This window comes from Rhamphochromis sp. 'chilingali' (assembly GCF_963969265.1).
Source record: "Rhamphochromis sp. 'chilingali' genome assembly, chromosome: 22".
NCBI lineage: Eukaryota > Metazoa > Chordata > Actinopteri > Cichliformes > Cichlidae > Rhamphochromis > Rhamphochromis sp. 'chilingali'.
Window position 1 is genome coordinate 28,838,247 of NC_137950.1, and position 26,636 is coordinate 28,864,882.

General features: G+C 42.5%; 1 protein-coding gene across 1 annotated transcript in view; it reads right to left on the bottom strand.

Annotated features, from left to right (window-relative positions):
- Window positions 1-8,974: 8,974 nt before the first annotated feature.
- htra1b (HtrA serine peptidase 1b) overlaps window positions 8,975-26,636 on the bottom strand; it is a 29,425-nt gene continuing 11,763 nt past the window's right edge. The window contains exons 5-10 of the mRNA XM_080873277.1: window positions 16,144-16,338; window positions 15,234-15,266; window positions 14,743-14,857; window positions 12,981-13,038; window positions 10,576-10,671; window positions 8,975-9,571 (exon numbers count right to left, since the gene is read on the bottom strand). Coding sequence (XP_080729403.1) covers window positions 9,403-9,571; window positions 10,576-10,671; window positions 12,981-13,038; window positions 14,743-14,857; window positions 15,234-15,266; window positions 16,144-16,338 — 666 coding nt within the window. The 3' untranslated portion in view covers window positions 8,975-9,402. The remainder of the gene's footprint in view (window positions 9,572-10,575; window positions 10,672-12,980; window positions 13,039-14,742; window positions 14,858-15,233; window positions 15,267-16,143; window positions 16,339-26,636) is intronic.

Here is a 26,636-nt window from a genome sequence, read left to right on the forward strand (position 1 = left end):
TGTTGTCTTGGGCATGTGGAGGACAGACACTGAGTCAGCAGTGGAGAATGATGGGAAAAAATGTCTGCTAGTCGGTGCAAACCAGGTCTCTGGGTTTCACTGTGCTCTGGAGTTTAGACATTTTTGGTTATATGTTTGAATTTGAGCTTCTTTGGGGTTTTTCCTGCGTCTCCAGTGTTCAAGGTTTACACTTTTCTGTTTATTGTATTTTTAGGCTCATGTTTATTTGTTCCCTTTTAAATTCCAGTATGCTGTGGATCCCTGGGAATACTGAGTTTTGCTTTGTGTTTAATCGCTCAGTTTTGTAAGTTATCCTCTCTTTATTCTTCCTGCATCGTCAGTGTTTCGTGGTCAGCGGTAGTTTCTGGGCTCTGTGCTTTCTTGCTATCTTTTGGGTTATTTCCTCTTTTGCTTTGATAGTCGTCTCTTGTGGCTTTGACTTTTGCTACCCCTCTATTATTTTCCTGACTGACTTCACCTGTGTCCTATTTCCCTGAGCTGTTTCCCTTGTAGCCTTGTTCAGATTGTCTGGAGACATGGCCTGCAGATATAAAATGCTGGGATTCATTTGTGTCAAAGTTGGCTGATTGCTTGAGCTACTGGAGGTTTCTTCCTGTAAAAGGGAGTTTTTCCTTGCCCCCTATGTGCGCTTGCTAATAGGGGTCATATGATAGTTGGGGTTTCCTTTGTATTGTTTTAAGGTCTTTCCCTCACAATATAAAGGACCTTGAGGCAACAGTTGTTGTGATTTGGTACCACATGAAGAAAATCTCTGCATATGATTGTTCACATATGGGTATTTTCTGCCATGAGACCAGGTTACATTTGCTTATTTTTAAATGATTTTTCACACAGTTTAGAGGATTTAGTATCATCTTGCAAATAATATATAAAAGCTATTTTTATTTGTGTACAAAAAACAGAAAAGAAGTACTGACAGTAATTTAGGCTCTCATGTTAGAGCGGTGGTAAACAGCACTGCCTCGCAGTCACAGGGTCCGGGGTTTGTGTGGGCTCTGGGCATCCCACAGTCAAAAGACATGCTTGGATTAGAATACCTGGCAGTTCCAATATGAGTGTGAGAATGAATGGTTGTCTTTCTGTGTTGGTCCATCATGTTTCAGTTACGGTATGTTTTTTTACTTTAGTCCAGTTTGGAGAGTTTTTTCCTCATTATGTGGAAGAAGAGTGTGAGGGGAGCAGGCACTTTCTTGCAAAATCTACCCTCTATTATATTCTATTACGTTCCCAGAGCCCAGCAAACTACAAACTAAAAACTATGCTGTGTAAAATAAAGACTGAATGCAGTGACTTCCAAATCTCACAAATCCATATTTTTATTCACAAAAGAACCCAACAAAATACATCAAATGTTTGACCTGAGATGAAAAACATTCGCTCAGTTTGGCTTTTATGGCAGCAGCACATCTCAAAAAGGCTGCGAGAGGGACTCAAAATAAACAGCTGGAGGAAGTTTTTCATGACTAATTACAGCAACAGGTCAACAACATGACTGGAATAAAAAAACATTTCTCAAGTAAAGGTTCACCAGTCTGCAAAAAACAACAAGAAACATCTAAAAGTTGTGGAACAGTTTCAGAATAACTATCAATGTAAAACTGAAGACTTTGCCAATCTAAACATCACCACCACCTATCATCAAAAGATTCAGAGGATCTGGAGAATTAATATTGGATCGCTCTGATCATGACAATAAGACCCATCCTTCTCTTTTTTGTTGTTGCTCTGTTGTTATTTACATTTTATAAAGTGATCCAATTGTAAATATGCACATGCTGACATATTTACAACGGCAATGTACCACCTACCATTTTCACTCTACTTAAACAATAAAAAAAGTTATATGTAACAAGATCAAACATCAGTAAAAATGCATGCTAATGCAAAAAAAATAAAAATAGAAAAAATATGAAACAAATATACAAAAATATGTATTCAATTCAAATCTGGCCACCATCAGCTGCAAAGCGGTTGCCTTGCACAGCAGCACACCACACCCAGCGCTGCTGCCACGCTCTGAAAGCTCTGCGGAAGTCCTCTTCTCCCAGTGAATCCAGTACTATCAGTGACGCATGCTGGAGCTCTTCCACTGTGTCAAAAAAATGTCCCCTCAACTTGGCGTTGATTTTGGGGAAGAGGAAGAAGTCGCAGGGGGCCAAATCTGGTGAGTGCTGTGGGTGAAGAATGAGATTTGTGTCGGTGTAGCAGAAATAATGGCACTCTTTCAGTGCGTCGTGGGCAGGTGTGTCGTCGTGATGGAGCAGCCAGTCGCCTTTCTGCCACAGTTCAGGTCGTTTGGCCTCGATGTTCTTCCTGAGACGCGTCATAACGCTGAGGTAGAACGGAGCATCAACCGCCTGACCGTCGGGAACAACTTCCCGATGCACCACCCCGTGAATGTCAAAGAAGACGATGAGCTTGACCTTGAACTGGCTCCTTGTCGGATTCACCCTCCTTGCTTTTCCAGGCTTGCAGCCGTACACCCAGCTTTCATCGCCAGTTATGATCCGGGACATGAACGTTGGGTCATCTCGCGTCTGTTGACGGAGATCCTCGCAGGCTCGTAAACGATACTGCTTCAGCTCGGGAGTGAGTAGCCTGGGCACAAGCTTGTTAGCCACTTGGTGCAGGTTCAAAGTGGACGTCAGGATCGCCTGGACCGTTCCGAATGACACGTTGAGAATGGCAGAAATCTCCCTCAGAGAGATCCGGAAATCCTGGCGCACAAGTTGATCGATTTCTCGGATGTGCTTGGGAGTTGTGCTCGTGCTGGGTCGCCCTGACCTGATTTCATCATCGATGGATGTTCTGCCATTTTTGAAACGCAAATACCAATCCTTGCATCTTGATCGGCTCATTGCTTTGCTGCCGTAAACTTCCTGAAGCATTTGGAAGGTTTTCTTCACAGATATCTTGGTTTTCACGCAGAATTTGATTTTTTCTCTCTGTTCAAATTTGAGGCGTTGCAATGCATTGCGGGACGCAACACTGAATATTGGCATCGGAAAGGTTCTGGGAGCTGTTGCACGTGTGTCATCCTCCTGCAGTCCATCCTGGCCAATGCAGCGTTCCTGGAAGAAGTCCGAGTCTTCAATCGGGCTCCGTTCATGGGAAACCTCTTCTTTAATATCAAACAGATGATGGACACCTGCAAGGTACACACAGATGGATGAGCATATTTTAAAAAAGCCAAAATGCTGGGTGTATGGGGACACTGGTTTCCAGTATCCTGCAGAATGGACTCTAACCTAAAGCCCATCTCACAGAGTTACATCATCCAATCGAATCACAGCCAACTAAGTTAAAACGAAGAGAAACTAAAATAAAACAAATCAAATTAGTGAGGTGACTGTATTCAATGGATTTCATCACTTGTTCTTAAATCTCGCCCTAAAAATACCCTCCATATTTTAATAACATTACTGAAGTGAAACTAACAAAGCCACAACAGAAGCAGACAAAATATAAAACCTGATTCCTCACAGAGAAAAAATGTTGGTGCAGTTTCATAGTTCAATTTAATTTGTTTGTTACCTGAGCTGCAGGTCTGAGTCTCCTCCTCGTCCTTGTATTCATTTTTAACATGATGAAACAGTGAGTGCACTTTCTCTTCATTTTCACTCTTCACCGCAGCAGCAGCGAGCGGGAAATCAGTGATGTCAGCTTCCTCCTCCTCTTCCTTCTTTATGCTGAGGAGCTGTGAGACTTGCTGCTCCATATCAGGGCTCCAGTCATCTGGTTCTTCTTTGATTGGTAACAGCTGCTGAATATCTGAAAGGTACAAGCATCACAAATGTATGAGCAACAATGCAATGAGAAACAAAATTAAATTCTTCCGTGTGGCCCTGAAACACAATCAAAGTTTCTTTACTCATTAGGAAAATGAGTTCTCGCCGTTAGTTATCGTTTCGTACACTGACTGGAGCTTCAAACTGGACGTTTCTGTCATTAGCAAAGCCACCTGCATGATGTTTCTTTGGTAAACACCAAGATACAGGACAAGATCACGTGTATGCTGATGGTTTGCATCACTTCATCTCAGCAACTATTAAAAATAAAATGTTTCTACTTTGTTTTAAAAAGAAGCCTTCAGAACAATATAAATGTTAAGGTTATTTCTGAACTTGGTAAGTTTTTTGGAAGAAAGGTTAGGTTAGGTCAGGAATAGATGATGATGAAAGCAGTGATAGAATTAAAAGAATCACTTTGTACATTTGTAATAAGAATGACTTAGTTTAGCGAACATCTAAGTGCTAAAAAGCAGGCAGCCAGGACTTACCCATGGTTGAAGACATCTTTCCTCTCGTCCTGCGGTTCAGACTGACTTCTGGTGACTTCTCAGGTTTTTAACCTCTCCTGATGCCTCAGAGTCGTTGACCCACCCATTCACCCTTTTGGGTTTGTTAGGTCAAGGTGTGAAATGCTCCGAGTCGTCTGGGATGCCCTGCAGGTATCTGATAAGAGGGGCAGGGTCCAGCTTCCTGGAACAATAACAGTTACTCCAGCATAACTGTCGTTACTTCTTTCACTCGTCTTTCACACCACAGCCGTGAACTGAAGGTGAACACTTAAATGTTAATGTAATCACTGGAACAAAGGTTCTTCTGCTAAAGATGCTGTTGAATCCATTTGTATCAGTGTCCTAGTTTCCAAATCTGCAGGGGGTTGAACGTAACTGGACATTACATTGAATGTAAATATTTCCTGTCCACTATAACTAGTCCAAGTACTAATGTGATTAAATCATTTACACAAAAGCAATATTTCATTTCCTCAGCTACGTGTTAATGTGAGCAGGAAGTTGTTTTAGACAACAGAATGAATGAAAACTCACCATCGTCTGTTGATCGACAGGTCAACCTTAAAAACCACCAACCTCTTGTGGTGCCTGATGTCACATGTGCTGATTAGAGCTTCTAAAAACATAATTGAATTAATCTGTTAAATAATTTTGAGAATTTGGGTCTACACTGTGCTGAAATGAGGCAACTGGACTTGAGTTTCTGAAGCCTTTCAACTCAGATCTCAAAGGCTCTACAGCTGGTGCAGGGCGGCAGTTAATCATCTGATTGGATCGTTGAGAGTCGTTGATTCTCTCATTTTGCCTTTGTGTTAAATTCTGACGCACCCAACAGCAGTGGGAGACATTAAAGGCACATGAGTGAAAGTTTATCAGGCCATAATGGTCCAGTTGTTGTGCTCTGATGTGTTTCTACATTCAGGTGCAGATGGGGTTTTGGGTCCTGACCTCAGCTGCTGGTTTTCCTTTGTTGCCAAGTCAAGTTTACTTTCAAGCACATTAAAAGAAACAGCACCCGTTAACCAAACCGTCCACAGTTAGACGAGTAAAAGACATTTAGGAAGATTTTAAAAGTGTCCAATGTTGTCCTGATGTGAAAGGCAGTTTGTTTCACACACTCAACAAATGATCCTTCACCCTCAGTCAACAGGAAGCAACAAATCTGAGTAGCTGAAATGGGTTTATTTAATCATTAAGGAAAATGTGGTATCATTTTAATGTATATCAATCAAGTACATTTTACGCACCACTGTTTACAATCTTTACACACCACAAATACACAGAAGATTTACATGTACATACATTAAATTAGTTAAAGTCAGCAGTCACAGTATTTTAATGCACAGCATCTGCAGACCTTCTGGTGACTTCTCAGGTTTTTAACCTCTCCTGATGCCTCAGAGTCGTTGACCCACCCATTCACCCTTTTGGGTTTGTTGGGTCAAGGTGTGAAATGCTCCGAGTCGTCTGGGACGCCCTGCAGGTATCTGATAAGAGGGGCAGGGTCCAGCTTCCTGGAACAATAACAGTTCTGATTGTCTCCTTATTAACAATAAATTCTGCTGCTGTCCAGCATCAACAATATTTCTGTGCAGTAATGTTAACACTACGATTAATCTGCTCATGATTACCGTTGGAAATTCTTTATATCTTAACAGATTCAATCATATATGTAACATTTGCAAACAGTAAACAAACATATGCCATGATTGCCCAAAAAACAGTATACATGAGACTATTTAGTTTTAACAACACAAAGAGTAAGACCTGTTGAAATCATCTCAATCAAACCTTCCAGTAACGTCAGGACAGCAGAGGTGTGTCTCGGAGCGACTTTATTCACAAAATAAATAATAATACCAGCTACCTCTTTACAATACAGGTGGACTCACGGCTTCCACCAAGTGACAGCGCCATCAAAGGAATTGTTACTATTTGTCTTTTGCATTGTGAAGATTTTTATCTTCAGTCAGTTTTGCAGGAATAAATCTGAGCAGAAACTGTAGACCTGTACACTTCACGCTATACTCTGTGCCATCAGTAAACACTGTCCTTATGAGTTTATGAGCTCAAATAACAGCTACAATTCTTATTAAATATACAAAGAAGTTGACTTTGTAACTTGGCCTCCTCATTAGACCCAAAAAGCAGGATCCAGTGGTTTTGGGTGGTCACTTGTCATGTGTGGTTTCAAAGCACCAAAATGGAGATGGCTTTATTTTGGGACGTCACAGATCACTATGTGGCATCCCTTTAGCTTTCTGCAAGTATAATATACAGCCTATGCTCAAATATTGACCTTTGTCCTCAGAGGCCAGAGAGAGGGAGGCAGAGTTGCCGATGGGCTCCTAGACTGTTGTAACATAAAAAGCCTCATTCACGAACCTCTTTTTCCAAATCAGTCTTTTGTTTGTAACTCGAGCCACAGTCCGGCGTCAGTTGGATTTTTAAGCCATCTGCACTCTGGAGGAAGAGCTCGGGAAAGGTTGGCCTTTTAGGCTGTCCTTCTCAGACACTTGTTGGAGTTTCTTCCAGCTGTTGTTGTTTAGTTGTGCGGGCTTCTCTCTCAGAGAAACTCCACCACTTTCTCCCAGATGCACCGTGAGATATTTGTTCTTCCTTATAAATATAGAACTGGGTGCATGACATTATGCAAGAGTGGACACAAGTGTGGGGATTTTGAATAAAACTGATTCAATAACACAAACGCAGTGTTAAGAATAAATATTCTGGTCATACATACCTGCCCATATTAGTGAACGAGACCCTCTGTCTTCTTTTCTGCTTCTTGTTCTAACTAAATCTGTATGTTTTTGAAAGTCTCCTCAGGCAACGAAACTCTTGTTATAATTTGTCATGTTAGGAAAAGTCTGTTTAAATAAGCTCCTATTGGTTTGTAAAGATAACAAAGTAAAGCTTGAAAAGTTTCCTGTTATGACAAGGAAGTGATGAAAATTCATCATGATGACGTAGGCTACGTAAGAGAAACTAAGGCTACGTTCACTCTGCAGGTCTTGATGCTCAATTCCGATTTTTTGATCAAATCCGATTTTTTTGTCTGCTCGTTCACACTACAAATAAAATGCGACAGCAAACGCGCTCTAGTGTGAACGCTCAAAGCGGCCGCATGCGCAAAAGAAGACGTCACACACAGCGCGCTCTGTTTAGACCCAGAGCAAACTATATTGTTTGACTGATGGGCCTTAATATAAAGACTTCGGACTTTACGTTTCCCAATTTTTGCTTTAAGTTATTTTGTTATTGTTAGGTATTTTAGTACCATGGTAGCATTTACTGGATATTGTTTTATAGTGACATTGTACAGGAAAACTCTGTCATTCAATAAGGCCCCTTTGTTTTAGTTATTTTTCTCTTTGACCCAAGAATTGATGTGTGAGAATCACAGGCTGGTACAAGGTTGAAATACCACAGAGATCACTCCCTCAGCTACATTAGTTTCTTAATCTTTTAGGAGACGCCTGTTGAGGCCAAATGGTTTGTTTCAGATTTCACTAATGTAAGAACTCTTCGTTTTGTGCCTTGAAAATATGTCGCTGAGATAATCACAATTATAGCTGAACTGATAAACTACACAAAGGATGCTTCTTCACCCAAGGGCAGGAAGACGCTGCCTTATCTTGGTCTGTACTGGTTTAAACTGATAAATCTGCTGTCTCATGAATTTTACCCTCTATATAAACTGTTGTACTTGTGAATAAAGTTGAGTCGATTTGGGAAGACAATCTGAAGCAGTCTCTGTTTTCTTGTTCTCCCAAGCTGCTCCTGAGCTCGTACTAACACGCTGAATGGCATGCTTGAATATTACTTGAGAATATATTTGACTGTGTTACAGACTAAGGTACATTCTCTGCTGATAGACGTCCACGCCTCGGAGGAAGCCGATCCACGGATTAGGCCTTGGAAACCGTTTCCTTCAGTTATTTACATAATAATGTAGATAACCTAATAATTATCCTTATTGCTGTTTTAGAGGAGCGCTGCTTCAAAGGATAGTTGCAGATTATACAGTACATAAAATATACGTGAAAATAAAATGTTCACGTTTCCCCAACGTTGTCTTCCCAACAGTTTCAGTGACCTCTACACTGGATGGCCAGGAAGCGTTTGCGATGTCTTCTCCGGAGCTGATAATTGGCGTCTGTCTTGTGTCAGTGACGTAAAAGACGGATTTAATGCGACATGACCGTTCAAACAGCAGTCGCTTTCTAAAACATCTGATATGTATCGGATTCAGGACCACATACGAAAGTGACCCAGATCGGATTTGAAAATATCGGATTTGTGCTGTTCACACTGTCATACCATGATCGGATATGGGTCGCATAGGGTCCAAAAAATCGGATTTGATGCGCTTTCGCCTGCAGTGTGAACGTAGCCTAAGAGGAAGAGGAATACTCGGGGACTCCTTGGAGTTCAGGAACAGTTAAAATGTGAGAAAAAGCAAAAATGTTACACAAATTTCAAAGCCTGGCGTTCTTATTGAGATTGGCTGTGACTAATGTCAGCGGTTTCCCTCGATGCACCATTTGTAGTGAATATTTGTACAAATGTTGGGTAAATATAGGAAAATATAAATATAGAAAATCATGATTATTAATAAAGAGACTTTTTTAAAAATAATTTTATTCCCTTTTTTGAAAACATTGTCATCAAACACATACTGAAAAAAACACTATTAAAAATATCCCATGGAGAACATACAGTACACAGTGATACTACGGAAACCTGCAGTAACCTCTTTGTAGCGACAGATGGTGTTAGTAGGATATAAAAGGTCTGTGAGGATGGAAAAGAGGAAAGATGAGAGCTAATATGAGCCGTACAATGACAGGGGTGAAGCATCAGATCCCAGAGTGACGAACCTCCGAAGGTGTGTCAGCATTATAAAAATGAAAGACGAGTAGCAGTACTAATAATTACAAATTCTAGGTGTGGCCCCAGACACACCCTAACATATTTGTTCTTTTTTTAAGTGTTCATGATTGGCTGAAAAACACTGAGAGCCAGCTCGAGATCGCGTGAGCGGTTAAGGTTGAATGGTAGCTCAGTCAGCTGAGAGGTCAAGGGTCGACCTCCTCGGGGATGATGGTGAGGATGGCATCCTCGTTGCCTCGCCTCACCACCATTCGAAGCGTGTCGTCCCGCTTTATGGCAGCGCTGACGTCGCTGGCAGAGGTGATTCGTTCGCCGTTGATGCTGATGATGACATCACTCTCCTTCAGGCCGGCTCTGTTACAAAGAATGAAAAGAAAAGACGAGTTATTCTGGACTACCAAGAATAAAAAGGCATTCCTGACACACACCTCCATATTCCAGGGAAAGGATGAACTGAAGGGCTGCACAAGATCCAGTGTAATACAAAGAAGGATTATTTTGTACTGCAAATCATACAAAGCTGCTGTAGTAGAGTCCAAGAATAAAAATGTACAGATGGAAATGACACTGAAACCGTGTTTCTGCTCTCATAGAGATTATTAGCTGTGGCAGTGACTGAAAATATGAGACTGACAGTAGTGGAAATGAGCTTCCTCTACATCCTCTAAAGGGGTCTGAAGTCAGCCTAGAGAAAAGGTGGGGAGCTCACTTATTTGCGAGGAGCTGAAAGTAGAGCACCTAGTCCTCCACACCAAAAGGAGGCTAGTTGAGGTGGTTCGGATGCCTGCAAAGTGACAGTTAAACACAGAGGCTCTACTTTCAGAGCTGAAGCGATGCCAAAGAGAAACCCAGATCTGCGCAGCTATGACTGAAGCAGTTTGTCCTCCCTGCCAGAGCAAGCTGGACGCTCTGGGTGGGAAACACTCGTTTTTCTGTTTTGCTGCTGGCTTCCAGGATGTTTCCAAAAAGGAAAACAGCAGCTTTAAAATCAGAGGTGAACTCTCCATACCCCGCAGTCAGCACGATCAGAGGCTCCTCCTGAGTGCCGTCTATGTTCTGCATGAACCAAGCAGACAACAAGAAAACAAACTCTGCCTGCTGTTTCCTCAGGTGGGCTGCTGCGGTTTGCTTTCAGCATGCTTGAGTAGCAAAAACCGTCTGCAGAAGCATGTTTGTAACCACCCAGCGTGCACTCTTGTACCTGCTTTAACATACCAGAACCCCTCCGATGCCAAATGTGCCACTTGTGCCTTGGAAATAAAACTCTCTGGACAGAGAGCTATCCTGTCCATATCCTGAACTTTTATGCCCCGATGTGAACTTAGTAGACAGTGAACTGGGTGAAATGAAACACTCACGCCTCAGCTGGAGTTCTGCTGATGACTTCAATGACGTACGCCCCAGAAGTGACATCTGGGAAGTCTGACTGCCGCTCCTTCAGCTCCTTGGCCAGCCTGAGAAAAGAGGAGAAAACCAGTGAGAACATGAGCTTCTGCACCGAATGTTTTCAGCACGTCATTCTGATGCATTTGATTTATTCTGGGCTCTAAAACTTCACTCAGATTAGAAGTGACATCCTGAGGACAGGGCAAACTCTGAGAAGCTGCATCTTCAACAAAGCCGACGGTGATGAACTATGACCTGCATCATGCAGTCACTGTGTTCACCACCTTTCTGGAGCAAAATGTCTGAAATGACAGGCCCAGATTTAAATGTGTGTGGTGCCTGAACCACGCTGACTGTCAGCATAATTAAGGCCTGTCAGAAAGAGTATTTTATTCTGAAGTGCCCAAGGCTCCGTCAAGTATTCTGTGGTTTGTAAGCAAAAATAAAAGAGATTAACTGCCCCAAATATGATGAAGATGCTGCAAAATATGACACATGCAGCATTTTTCTCATTATGCTGATCGGCGAAAGGACATTTGGCGTCTCCAGCCGGTTAAATGGTGCTCCAAACCAGCAGAAGTGTTGTGTAGCGTTTTATCTTCTCAGTCATAATAACATTTGTGTTGCAAGTCCTGATTCACAGCAGTCAGAATGGCATCTGTGCTTCACACTGCATTATCACTAAAACAGCATATTCCACCCTGGAGCCATGTTGAGAGCATTAATCCCTCTGAAAATGTCTTTCACAAGAAATGGTCTCAAACCTGGGAGGTGTTTTCTAATTGTTGTGTGTTCAGAGCCGTTACTTCACACCAAGTTCTTTTAATACTTAAAATCAGTATGGTTGTATTTGAGTTTATGGGTAATTATGAGTTTTGATTCTTCTTTTCATTCTTTTTGAGTGATTCTGTGGAGGTTTGGGGCCTTGTTCTGATTGGATTATATCCCAGTGAGTCACTGATTGATTGTTTTCCCCTGATGTTACTGACCTCCTGCTCTTGCCTGGATCCCGTTTATTAGCTGCACTTTGCTAGCACTCTTTTTTGCCTTCAGAACTGCTCTTTGTGCCGAAGCTTCATCAAGGTGCTGAAAGATTTTGGTCCCTATTGACACGACAGCATCATTTAGCTGCTGCAGATGCACATCCATGATGTGAAGCTTCCTTTCCACCAAATCATGAGGATCTACTACAGGATTAAGTTTAGGTGGCTGTGGTGGCCATTTGAGTCTTTGTGACAAGGTGCTTTCTCCTGCTGGAAGCAACCATCAGAAGATGGTCCACTGTGGTTACACTGGGATGGACATCGTCCGTTTTCAGACCATTCTCTGTAAACATGGAGATGGTTGTGACAATCTGAATTATTCAGACCAGCATCCACGCCATGATCAAGGTCTCTGAAATCACCTTTCTTCCCCATTGTGATGCTCAGTTTGAGCTTCAGCAGGTCATACTGACCATGTGCAAACACCTAAATGCACGGAGCTGCTGTTACGACTGGCTGACTGTATATTTGCATTAAGAAGGAGTTAAGCAGGTGTCCCCAACAAAGTGACAGGTGAGTGTATATCCCTTCCCTTTCTCAAACCTTCTTTTACACTCTCAAGTGTGCTCGTTGGATTTTTGCACTCAGCCTTTTATGAATATTGATAAATTTCAGCTTTTGTGTTTTTTCTGGCTGTTTTATTTAAGGAAGCTCCAACATGTAAGGACTGATATACATCAGCCAACCGTGTCCCAATGTGCAGCAGCAGCATATTTTCACTTGCAGCAGGCTTGACAGTGCATCACCACACGATAGGTTTGACATGAATAAAGCTGACTGATGATCACTCGAGGAGGTTACCTATTATCTTGGCTTCTTGCGCAGTGTTGTGAAATGTAGAAAAGTTGGTACTTGGATGGAGGGTGAAACTTGAAAAGCGTAAATGTGATGGCAGATCATTTTAAAAGTACCTGAGGGCATGTTTAAAATTAACAAGCTGTCATAAAGTGAGGGTTGTTTTGGTGATTTGGGGAGTTTCCTGCTGTGACTCTGGGCCAGCTTAGGCGGGTACTCTGACCCGAAGGCTGTGAACGCGGCCTGGCCCGGCTTACATTCCTGCTTAAAGCGATCATTTGGCAGCGGGTATCGAAAGCTAACGTCACCCTGTCGATATGATCACCGCCCTGATTATGTATGAAAGTCAGGATTGAGAAACATCCATTTTAGGGATCCAGGGAGCGTCAACAACACACTGAGTCGGGATTTAGATTTTCCAGGCTGCTCTCACAGAAATCAACACATTAAATAATCTTACAATTTAATCCTGTTTAAATGCAGTTTAGATGATTTTTCTGTGGATGTCAGAAGTAGAGGTGAGGGAAGCTGGGACTTACGATGAAGTGAGACTCATCATTCTGACGCCGATGTATTTCTTCTTCTGTGGTGTTTTACCTGCAGAACATAACAACAAAAATACCCTTTATGTCCATGTTATGGTCAACATCATCATCCTCTTCTATCACGTTTATCTAGTTTTAAAATCAACAAGTCTAAAGTGAAGTGTGAAATGTTTAACAGGCAGCTTTGAAATCTATCTTTGCGTTTTAGCTACAGTACCGTAACGTAACGTAGCCATGCAAACGTCTCAGAGTTTCAGGTACAGGTACGAGTACTGGAGGTGGATGTGGCACAAGCCTGGAGCTTGTTTACTCTGGTCAGAGTCAGTTCATGAGTCTGTAAATGTGTGGCTTTTTCTCTTGATTTGGTTTCATTTCAAACAGAAAAACTGGAAGCAACCAAAAAACCAAAAAATGCATCACTGAAAACCACCATCAGTCTTCTTATTGGCTAAATCAGTCTGGGGTGAGAGAAATAAAGGTGCTGTGGTTTGGGTTCAAATCTCAAATCTGCTGACAGTTTGGTCACATCATGTTCTGGCCATGAGCGAACCACTCTGGAGTTACGTTTAGCTGAAAGGGTCTCAGTGCAGTTGTTTTGGTCTGCACCCAAGCATGATTACCGAAACAAACAAACTTCATCAAGGAGGAAAATAAACCGAGATTTATTTAACCGGGCGAAGCAGCTAAAATCCACAGAGCTCCACATGAAACTTTCTGGACTGGAAAAACAGATTTTAAGCTTTATTTAAAAACTGTATTTAAGTCAATTTTAGATCCAGTTTAGGTATTTCAATCTAAAGAGACAAAATCTGGGTTTTGTTTGTAATTTCAAAGCTAAATTGTAAAAAAATTGTCTCTTAGAGCGATAACAATAAGTGTTGATGCTCTCTGGGCATTTACTGGAGAAAACTTTCAGGGCTCTCATCTCCACCTGGGATAGGTGGGCGTCAAAATAAGTTATAACACATGGTCTCCTTTTACCCACATTTAATCCTAGGCTCATCCTCTAGCTGTGGTTCCCGATACTCTCCTGTTTATTGTCTATTTCCTCTCGCCTCTTAAATACTGAGCCTGGTTCTACTTTCTTCCTGTTAAAAGGCAGTTTGTCCTTCCCACTGTCAGCTAATGCTTGCTCGTGGGGGCGTGTTGTGCGTGCTTGTGCATTGTAATGAAAATTCTTCACGGACAAGCTTGAGCAGCCACAAAAAACACGCAGGCACATGGACGTCCACACGCTCTCACCAAATGATGACAGAACTGCTGTGATTTGATGCCATTTAAATAAACTTGGATTCAATTTAGAAGTAATGAGTGATTACTGCAGCGGAAAAACTGAGAGAAACCTTAACCCTTATATCACATGACAAAACTTTAGTTCATGAAGAAGTGTTTCCTTGTAAATCTGAGCTGAAAATGTAGTTTTAAAAAATCTGATTTGAGGTGTGAACGTTTATTTTGATAAGGAATGACCTCAATATTCCTAATATAACTTAATGTTACTGCATGCTCACAGCAGTTAGGAATTTCTGTTCATCTGTGTTGAGCTTTTATTGCCTTTTAAACTGCACGGGTCTTTCTCTATAACTTAAAGAGACATTTGTCTACTTTTTGTAAATTATGTCTGGATCCATTTTTTAAACGCACAGCTTTGTGTGAGTGTTCGAGCATGTGAGACTTGTGCCACGTTGTCTTGCTCTCTTTGGCCTCGTCTGCTCCGTCTCTCTGACATCAGCTCCGTGATAACACTGCTACAAACCTTTAGCTTGTCTGTCGTGTGACTCTGCCAGGAACTGTCTGATCTTGTCCGAGGGGATGGCAAAGGAGATTCCTGCTGTGACCTTCAGAGTGTTGATGCCGATCACCTCCCCATCCTGCAGCACACACACAGGAACAAACTTTAATTTGCCAGCGTTTCTCAGTAAAAGCCAGAGTCCCACATGAAGCTTGTGAAACAGCCAATCTGACGCCTCTTTTTTTTCTGTGGCTGACTGAAAACAAGCTTCTAATCAGAGTCAGCTGTGGACCGGGACCCTGCGCCAAGCGTTACCTAAACTCTTTATTTACCTTTCCTAATAAGGACTTTATGCTTCTTGGTCTTTATTTATATGAGGTTATGTATTTCTCCGTTTTGCAACACGTGGATGTGGTCCAAGTAAAGGCAGAGCTCAGTTTCTGCTTCACAGATATCATTCTTAATGATATGGATACAGCTCAAACAGGTCATCTCACTTTTTCTCCTTCACTTACCAGATTGACTAGTGGTCCTCCAGAGTTGCCGTACTGCAAGAAAACAAACAAGCAAACAGTTAACGTGAATTCAGTGAATATTATTAAAACAATTATTTAATGCTTTACCCATTGAAAGCTTACTAGGAGAAACTTTTGCAGCTCTTTTTCTGAGCTGAGCGGTTTCTGTCATATTTCAGACCTGCTCATAGAACAAAACGACCGGGTGTGCATCGGAGGATGCTGAGGGTGGCCTCTTCCTATCCAGCAACCCTCCTATTGCAATGGTTATCAAAATGCATCCTTGTTGACACATATTGAGGTGTCAAAATTCATCATTAAGGGCGCAGGGGAGGTCTTCATATATCGTCTTTATGGGGGAAAGAGTTAAGAGCAACCTCCATGGCTGAAAAAATGACGAAAACATAGAAGCTTTGGAAAGTGCACTTCCACTAGTGGCCACTTGAGGCAACATTATCCGCCGTTTCTGAAGAGCTGTGAAGCCTCAGGACTAGTGTTTCTTTTACTGTGGCCATCATGTGACGAGAGGGGCGGGTCAAAATGTGAAACCATATCACAGATGATCCCTCACTCTGAAACATGGTATGACCAAGACTGTATGACAGCATGACCCAATGAATGACCGAGCTCATAAAGTTAGCAGTAACTGTATACAGAGGTTAGGCTAACGTGCCATTTTCCCATAGACTTCTATAGGACCAGAGATCCTTTGCAACTATCGCCATCTGGTGGCCCTCAGGTGGAATGCATGATTTTAGGCACTTCGGCACTGGTAACAGTTAATTTCTTCCTTACATGTATAGTATATAAATATGTCTCCCTTTTTGAAATTATTCTAACACTTAAATTTGAATTATTAGAGGTGTTTTTCAGACTTGATAAGACCCACACACTTTGTCCCTTCCCTTACATTGATGATGGCATCAGTCTGGATGTAATCCATGTCTGAGTTGCGCAGGCCAAGTTCTTTGCCTCCCCTTTGGGTGGTGCTGACGATGCCGGTGGTGACGGTGTTCTGCAGGGAGAACGGGCTGCCTATCGCGACCACAAACTCACCGGGACGAAGGTCTGCCGAGCGACCGAGCAGCAGCACCGGCAGCTTCATCTGTTGCAACAAAGAGAAGAGACGGACAGGACACAGAGTGAGACACCACACATGCGAATCAGCTGATCGAACAGAAGGAAGAGGTTATTTCTGTGCTGGTCTTGGTGCACAAAGCTACATTAGATTTGTTTAAAGTCTTCTTTTACATGTCTTTCTTCTAAATTGGGCAAAGAAAACAGAAAGTGAAACAAATGATCCGAGGTTTTCCTGGCTCAGAAGGGTGACAGCTCTGATCCTCTTACTGTAAAAATCACTGAGTGTCTTTCTTTGTTTGACAGAAACCTGCATTTTCCATTTTCTTTCTCTAGTCGTTGGATTATCAGAAATGACTACGACTGACCCCATTTAACAAGAAGTAAACAGTTTCACTTCAACGCTGCTGAACATGACAAACGCCTCCATGTGGGAAAAACCTTGATGGTGCACCATGATTGAAGGAACAGCAGCCCAGTTACCCCACACACACACACACACACACACACACAAACAGCAGTTTATTCTCTTTAGGCCTGTGGAGACAGACGTGCGTTTCCTGTGGACAGCTGACTCAGCTCTCTCACTCCGACGAAGCCTGCTCTTAACCCCAAAACCCAAACTCTTAAATACAAATCACCATTTCAGTCGTGCAGCCTCATTGCCCCTGAGGATCACCGCTCTCTTCCAGTTAAACCTCAAACTGTAACAAGTATTTAGTTATTCAGCCCTACAGTTGAGGACTGAGGTTCATTCAGTAGTTCTCTGTAGCTGTCATTCTGGTACATCATGCCTGCAAAGTTCACCTTATTCACCTTAATACATCTGACATGTGTAAAAACGTTAGATGATTCTCTTATTCTCTAATATATCTTTTAAGGAGGTTTGCCAGTTAACAGTTATAATCCTTAAAGGCAGTTATTGTATATTCCTGTGTTGCAAATTGATGTAAACCTTACAAAACCAAACCGAGCATCAGACTATGACAAAACAACAGTTATGACCTAATGTTCAACAGTATTGCGTTAATGAGGTGCAAACTGAAGTTGAACTAGGACCAGGTTGTACTTTAGTCGAATACCAGTTTGTACCACTAGGCGGTGCACTGAGTCTGTGGACTTAACCAGTTAAGCCATGGAGACTAAACTACAATGGCGGCCAGAAAAAGGCAAAACATTGTGAAGAAATGAATATGAAAGAAATATTAGAAGTAAAAACAGAACTTTAGCATATTTTAAAACAGCACATTTTTTCAGCTTAAATGCAGCCCCCTGCTGGAGTAACTTTAGTTAGATTTTCCTCTTTGGAGCTACACCTCTTAGTTTGGCTTTTAGTGACTACGCCCCCACCTTCACCCTCAGCATCACTAACACCACTGACCATCATCATCCATTTTTCTTGAAAGAAATAAGCTTCTTCACCTCTCCAAAAAAAACCCAAAACCTGGACTTTGATTAAGATGGCCAACAGAAAAGGCAAAGTGTCGTCTTAAAGGAAAATATTAAATATTTCCAGACAGTTGTTACGTAATAGGAGCAGTACTCGTGGGGGTTCCACAAGGTTCAGTTTTGGGACCACTACTCATTTGCCTGTACATTAATGAGTTGCTTCACAGAGGCAGAGAGCATGTGCTGAAAACACTACAAACACAGCACTTTTATAAGGTGCTGATCATGAAACACACTTCACTTCAGTTTGTGTTAAATCATGAAACACACTGTTCCTGATCTTAATCTTTCTTTTAAAGAGTGACATGAAGTTCTGCTAAAACTGTCTTCCATAAAGGCAGGCTGGTGTCCATATTCTATTCCTCGGCACAGTTTCCACATCATTTTCCATCATATCGATCGATTCCCACCAACATACGGCAGTACTACTGGCTGATGCTTTATTGCCACATGTACAACTGCAAAAAATAAAAATAATAAAATAATATGATCGAGCTCAGGCTGCCAAAAAAGTTAAGTCACACTGCTGTGTTATTAAAGCACAAGTGTGAGGTGATTTTTAGAGTTCGAACAAATTGCTGGGATGCGAATCGAGGCTGAAAATGAATCCAGTTGGATGCAGGTTGCACTTCTGATTAGCTGGCTCCTAAATTTGAGTTTTTCCATCCTCGTTACTGCAGTTTAGCAAAAGAAAAGCTGAGTGCACCTTTCTCCTACTGGAAATGCAAAGTTTATTTTGCCAGTGAAAGTGAACTGTTTGGACTTTTATGAGTAATAATTTGTTTAAATGCACTTTAATAGATTCTTATTACTCCCCGACTTACTCAGTGTCGCTCTCTCCTCCTCCTCTGTTGGTCTTTTCATTAAATCCAGGAAACATTCAGACTGAGCGCACACACACACACACACACACACACACACACACACACACACACACACACACACACACACACACACTAAGGCTAAATATTCAATTCACTTTTATGTCCATTGTGCCAAATCACAACATCTCAGGGAAGCTTAAAGTTCAGGACCTTAAAGTTTCATTGAGGAAAACACAATGAAACAAGGAAAATGACACTTAGATGTTTGACCTTAATGTTACAAGACGAGTTTGCATGTTCTCCCCGTGTTTGCGTGGGTTCCCTCCGGGTACTCCGGCTTCCTCCCACCGTCCAAAGACATGCAGCTTGTGGGGATAGGTTAATTGGATAATCCAAATTGTCACTAGGTGTGAATGTGAGTGTGAATGGTTGTTTGTCCCTGTGTGTTGGCCCTGCGACAGACTGGCGACCTGTCCAGGGTGTACCCCGCCTCTCGCCCTACGACAGCTGGGATAGGCTCCAGCGCCCCCCGCGACCCTGAAAAGGATAAGCGGAAGCAAATGGATGGATGGATGGATACAAGACTAATACGTGGGACACCGCCTCCTTACACTGTGAATTTCTTCATATTCATAAAAGGCAAAAAAGGATGGTCTCCTTCCATCTTTGGTATACTCGCTGTTCAAAAACTGCAACACAATGTTGGCATCTCATGCACAGAGTCGCACTGCTGCAAACACTGCTCACACTCCCCCAGAGGAGATGCTGGGCTGATCTCGACAGGCGATGACTTAATGTCCAAAAGAACGACTGATTTGAACCCAGTTCCAACTGCTTGACTCACACTGACCACCCAGAGCATTTTCCCCCCTGAACTTCTCACCTTCTCCATCCTTAAAGTTTATTTTTTACATGAAGGTCATCATTAGAGACTACATCCCTCTTATATACAGTTTATCTGATATGGAGAGCCATACAGCCTTGCAGACTGACGCTACAAGCTTCATTCCTGGGCGAACTCCTCTTCCTTCCATGCACATAATTCTTATCTAGAGGCATGCAGTTGGTTTTCAGATATGCTGATATCACCTAAAGCTCAACACGGGTTTTACCGAGAATTTGTCTTCTGAGGCGAAGGCATGTCAGCACTGTGGTGATGCCAAGTGGAATCTGGGTTTAACCTTATCTGACAAACTGCTGTCCTCTGCAAATATCACAGCAGAGACCTCTTGTGCTTGTGTGGTGCTCCTGTAGCACATCCGAGCCGAAATCTAACCGTAAAACAACCCAAACCTCACCATCAAACTGCAAGGCCGATATTCTGCTGGAGAAGAGGGACATCACTGGGTCACAAGGTACCTGAAAACATAATTTTTCTGCCTATAAAAATATTTATAGATTTATAACGAATAAAAAATCCAAACTTTAAAATTGGCTATTAAAGACAGTGTAGCTTCATGTTGTTCATTGACTCGGTGTTCAATTCCCACCTTCTTCGATGCATTTAAAATCCTAAGAACCTTTGGCTCCAGCCCGCAGCAGTCTGGAGGCCAACCCTCCGTGAACTGCCCGCTGGCCCACTTCACGCCGTCCTACTAACCTACTTCAGCCCCACATGGATGACGTGGAACAGAAAAACTGAGACATAAAGCAGTCATGATGTTCGGACCCAACTTTTATCAACACCACACTCCACCAAGCATGACAAATGTCTGTTTCTCTGTAAGTGTGTGTGTGTGGTTTGTTTTGCTGCTGACAGACACATGTGTTGCCAATTTCCTCCGTTAAGTAACAAGCCTGAAGGCTCTGACCCACTTTTGCTTAAGGTTTTGTAAGCGAGAGAGTGACACAGAAAAACTCTGAAGGGAGAGAGTGAAGGAGGGACAAGGTGAGAAGGAGGGCAGAAAGGAATGAAGGGTAGATGAAAAACAGAAAGGATGGAAGCAGATGTGACAGATGTGGAGGCATCTCAGCTCGAGCAGAAACCGGGCGTGCAGTGAAAGCTTGCCCGAAAGCACAGGTATGATCGACACATTTGTACATGACTGCTGCCCGGGCCCGTGGATGCTGGCAGGTAAGGAAACAAAAAAAAAAGTGAAACCTGAAACAGAAGCCAAGTGTGAGATCGAAATCTGTTCTTTATGTCAGTCTCCCTGCTCACCCAGATCAGTGAAGGCACACAGTGCTTGAAATGAGCTTGAAAAGTGTATAAATTCTATAAAATACCAAATTTTGCACAAATCAAATTATTTAAATCATTAAAAAATTCTTAGTAGCACATGTAAAAATATCATTCACTGTTACAGATGTTGTTTTACTCTATTATTTGTTAATGTTCACAGTATTTGTATTGTAAAACTGTTATTGTGCTTTTGTATGAATGCATTTCATATGAATGCAAGAGCACACCCTTTTCACATTCTTTTTAGTTGAATCTATGAAAAATGCCAGACATAACACCGTTAAGTTGTATTTGGGTGCCAAGAAGGTGATTCACAAAGTGCTATTAGCCAAAAATGTAGCATTTCTTGGCACAGGGTGCAGCGTGCTCTTAAAAAAAGTTGACTAAACTGGACGAGTGAGGACAAAAGAAGAATTGTCAGGCCTGGAAGAAAAATGTACAGCAGATGAACAGTATCTGAATGTCACGACGTTAAGAAATAAGAAAAAAACAGCAAAGACCTGACACATCTGGAGCTCCCGCTGATCGATCTGCTGTTCACTGAAGTCTGATCAGAGTGACCTCAGGGAGGGGCGTCTGTCAGGAAGCTATTCACAAGGAAGGCAAACAGGGAGAAATGGGGAACGGGTCTGATGCAGTTATGAATCCAAATGTGATGTTTTTGGTTCAAATCATCACAGAGGCCACGAGAGAGGTACAACAGTGTCTACAGCCAACTGTAAAACAGGAAGCTCTGCCATTGTTTGCATCTCAGCCAGTGGAGCTGATCTTGCAAAAATTAATGGAAAAGTTGGAAAAGTGTGGTCAAAGGATCTGATTGACAGCAGACGTCAGTGTGGGATCATCTCGACAGCTGACGTGACTGAAATAGGAATAAACAAAGTGACGACTGGATTTCTCAACACAACCTGATATTTAAACTTCTCAGTATTTATGCTTTAAAGGTACATTTTGTAAAAGCTCTCTGCAAAATGCAGTGAACACCACAAGGTGGCAGCAGAAAAATTCAGTGTAGTTGTTCACTTATTTCCTTTTCTTTGTTGCTTGAAACTAACGTGCATTTAAACCGGCGACCCAAATACCTGAAAACGTAAACAACAGAATGCTAAAATAATGAATCCCAACAGGAATCTGTGGGCATTATTCCAATGAGGTCCCCATAAACAAACACACACGCTAACGCACTCGCTGTCAAACATATACAGACATAGACAATGTGAGTCAGGTTATGAAAGGATTCGTTCAGCTGTTCTAATCAGACCTTTAAACCACAAACAGCTCGAAACATCTGAAGCCACCATCCAACGCACCGCCCACCGAGCTCCGCCCACCAGGAAAATGACCGTGTTCACCCCTCTGTGGTTTTTAGGATGACGGCGCGCTGTCCGGGCTGAGATTACAAAGTCAACGGGCCGGGGTCGGTATTAATTTAAGAGACAGCGACACAGCGGAGAGCGAGACGAACCACAACAAGCAAGACAGCAGCGGTTCGGTTCATCCCTTTAATCCTCTGCTGTCATCATCAGCCCTCTCCTTTTCATTATCCGTCACTGCTTCCTCTGCTTTTCGTGTGTTGCTCAGTCTTTGAGGAGGATCTGCTCTGTTTTTCCTCATTTTCTGTCAGAAATGACGGAAATCTTCTGCAACAGTGGTGGATGGACAAAGTTTCCAAAAGTAATTCCTGTAACCCAGAAGTTCAAACTCCTCAAAACACTAAACTTCACATATGTCTGTGAAGGTTCTCAGACCCCCTGGACCCCCATCAGGGGGTCCTTTTGTCCCTCTGTGGGGGGGAAACTCCCACTAGGTTTAAATCTGGGACTCCCCACCATTTGACCTTAGAACTGAAGAAGCTTCTCGGATGAGAGGTGAAACGTCTTCAAGCAACTTAAAGAAGTCCAGACGCTTTTCTTTGCAAGCTCCTTTGACTAAACTTCACAGTTTTTCTACTGTTGGCAAACATGGTCATCTCAGGCACATCAGTCCCACCCACCAGCTGTTCAAACTTTCTGCTTATGAGGGGCAACCAATCAGAGGAAAGTGGACTGAAGTCAAAGACATCTAAAATAAGCAGAATACAAATGAGCGGCTGCTAGATAAAGAAGGATTATTTCAAACTGTGAATCATGCAAAGCTACTGTAGTGGAGTCATGAGCAAAAGTAAGCTGGACATGAGCAGAATCAGTCCCTGTTAAGAAAACTATTGTTGTTGTGTATGAAGAAATGGACCAGAGAATTTAAATAAGTAAAGACCTTCCAACATTAGAGAAGCCCAACAATTAGACGAGCCCCGATCAGCAGCGCATGGTGATGGTGGGCAGGAAGAAGTCCTTTGTAAGACCGCTCCTGACTGAGACCACCCTGCCTCTTACTCTGATAAAGGTTAATACAACATGTCACAGTATGAAAAGTGTAGCTGAAGTATAAATATGGAGCAGTTTGACCCAGTTTGTCTCAGCGCCCTGACATCTCACGAACATGTAAAACAAATAAAACATCATCTTTTCCTTGTGTTCTCCTTTTGTCTCTCGCTCCTCTCATCTCTCACTCTCTCTTGTCTTTCATGCAGGGCACAGACAGACCTTTCAACTGTTGAATTAAACAAACAGAGCAGAGATTTGCCAACTTTTTGAGGAATTCACCGAGGGGATAAAGCCTGTGAAGGAAAAATAACACCAGAGAATTCAAACCTCGTAATTAATGACATGAAGCAATGGTGTCAGCAGAATTCCGGCAGATCTCTGTAACCCTAAAATGATCTCTCTCCCTCTCTCACATTAACTCCTTATTATCACCACTTCATCTGATGTATCTTATATGCTAAGCTTGGAGTGTTTACAGTGGCGCTGTTGGTGCCGTGTTATTAACAGAACAGATCAAATCTGCCTTCGACCTTCAGACGTCCTGGACTGTTAAAGCTGATCATTTTCCGTAAGCTGCTTGTGGGCACGTGTCAGGGAAAATGATCAGTGTTGGACTGAGGTGGAATATCACCGCGAGGCTTCATTAAAAACAACACCCAGTAGCTCCTGTCTGCACATGCTTCCATGATGCATACCTGAGAGGCAACACAGATTCTTATAAAACTATATAAACTTAAGATTCAAATGCAAATCTGTCTCCACTGAGCTGAAACCTGAACGTTTCTGGATTCTTCTGCACGCTACTCGATATTTTTCTGATCAGATTTATCAGTAAAAACAAGCTGATAAAGCCTCTGATGTTCATTTCCAGCTCACTGCTTCACTGGACACGAACCCCGCTCGCTCAAAGACACGACCACTCACTACCCGAATCACACACACACAGGGAACATCTGATTCACATAATGCTTTCCCTAGCCCATTACCCTAAACCTCACCATAACTTAATTGTAACCCTGTCACTAAAACCACATCTCAAAAATGCCTTCAAACTTGTTGGGACCAGGATTTTGGTCCCCACAAAGACATGAATACACACACGTGCTTCTAGTCACCTTTGCTGAAACAGTGCTGCAAATTATGTGATGTTCCTAAACCCCGTGAGTTTGTGCATCTTCACACAGAGTGCGCACACAGAGACACACACCCCGCCGACGGCCAAACACGCCACTTGAAACCACCACCGTCTCCTTCTGACGGGCAAAACGTGACGTCACATCCTACGGCGATGGTGTCTCTGTGCGGAGCTTTATCACGTAAGTGTGAAGAACTGGAACACGTAACTGGATTCAGGCTTTTTTCTGGGAATAAAGTCCAATCATGTCTCACTCTGAAAGCTGCAAAGCTGAAACGCCAGAATAAACTGGTGAAACCTCTGAGTACTCATAAGGCTTTACACTACCCTGCTTAATTTCACGAAATTTCGTGGTTAAGCTCTAAATCGTGTCACATTCAGCAGCCCTCAAATCTGGAAATGAGTTTGCAGTTTCTGCACTTCCTGTTCGCTCATCGTAAAGTCAGCTGCACCATCAGTTTCAGGGTCCCAGTCGTACTCGTGTTTAAAGCTTCCTGAAACTTCCTGCACGCACCTGACCTTTGGAGGTCTAAACGTCTAACAGACCACAGAGCAGAGACCGTGTGCCAGAGTTTGTTTTGGACTTTACATGCAGATTGATTTGCTTTGACTACAAGAAAGAAGTCGATGGAATGGTTCACATTGTTTCAGCTCTACAAGTGATTTCAAACCCACGGCCTGAGGATGTAAAGTCCCATTCCAGGGTTTTGCAACAATCTTGTCGTCTTTGGCTTCCTCTTGATTGTCTTCACCTGTGTCTAATTGTCAGTTAGACCTCAGTGTGTATATACTGTATACCAGGGGTCCCCAATCCCAGTCCACGAGGGCCGGTGTCCCTGCAGGTTTTAGGTGTGTCCTTGATCCATCACAGCTGATTTAAATGGATAAATTACCTTCTCAACATGTCTTGAAGTTCTCCAGAGGCCTGTTAAAGAACTAATCATGTGATTCAGGTGTGTTGACCCAGGGTGAGATCTAAAACCTGCAGGGACACCGGCCCTGCAGGTTTTAGATCTCCCGCGGACCGGGATTGGGGACCCTGCTGTATACTCTCAATCACAGTGTCTGTTTAGTGCTGTTTATCTCCTTTATCAGGCTGTCGGGCATTAAGCTTTAATGTTTAAAGTTTCTGAGCTCCCAGTGTGTTAGAAATAAACAGCACCACACAGCACACGTGATAAAATTAATTAACTCCAGCTCAAAATGTTTAAGAACCTCGTCTTATTTGCAAAAGCGTTGTGGTTTTTTTTGTTCTTTGGAAAAAAATTTCACCATGTTACCATCCTCACCTGATAAGGCAGGGGTCGGCAACTCCAGGCTTGGGGACGGTGTCCTGCACGTTTTAGATGTGTCCTTAATCCAACACAGCTGTGATCAGGTCTCTGGTTAGAGCAGGCAGCAGGTGTCATGTGACGTGTGAAACGTCCCTTTTCGTGTGAGTGTGCTCAGCGGCTTAGCAGAGACTTTAATAAGTGATGTTGTGATACCGTTATCACAAACTGGGGGTTTTGGTTTAAAGCCTGAATATGAACTTCCTTATGTTGGTGTGTGTTTCTTATGTTACTGTGGACTTTTCTTCTTTGGTATTGGTGATTAGTAGTGCAATAATAATTTAATCTCCAAATGCATAAACACGTGGAGTCTGTGTTTTTGATATTGTGAAAACAGCGTGTGGCTCAGAGCTTGTATAACGCGCCCTGTTTGCTTTCATAAGTACAGCTGGACTTCATTTCCTTCAATTCATTTCCTGTTTTCTCACATTTTCGGAGCTCCTAGAACTGCTACAGAAATTCTTTTATAACTCCTGTGTGCGCAGACTCAGAGTCTTGTGGTATCTGCATTTTATGGCTTTTTTTTCTTCTGGTTTCCAGTCTTATGAAAGCAGTCCAGATCACAGTTGCATAAAACACTCTGTTTGCTTTATGCAACTCAGTACAGCTGGACATCATTTGCTTTAATGATGAATGACTTTAACTACCTGTCTTTAAACACAGACTGCACACAGATGCATCTGTCCTGTTTTCACTTTGGTATTAAATCTGAAACTTCACATAAAAGGTTTTAATACATGAATTTGACGTGTGAGGACAGACTTCTGCACAGGATGTAGCAGCTCTGACTGTCTGGACATAATGGGACGCACCCACCCTTTCATTCTAAAACTGTCGTCCCATTACATAAATGTCAGTAAAAACCTCTCTTCCTGGCTTGAATCTGGCTGCCCGGTCATCCCAGAGAAAAAAACAAAGAGTGTGAGGAAGCAAAAACTCAAAGTCGCTCCAAACCAAATCGCTCCGTTTGTCTCCACTTGCCCCACTCACACCCACTCTCATGACTCATCACTTTATTTTGCCCCAGAATGATCTTTCGGAG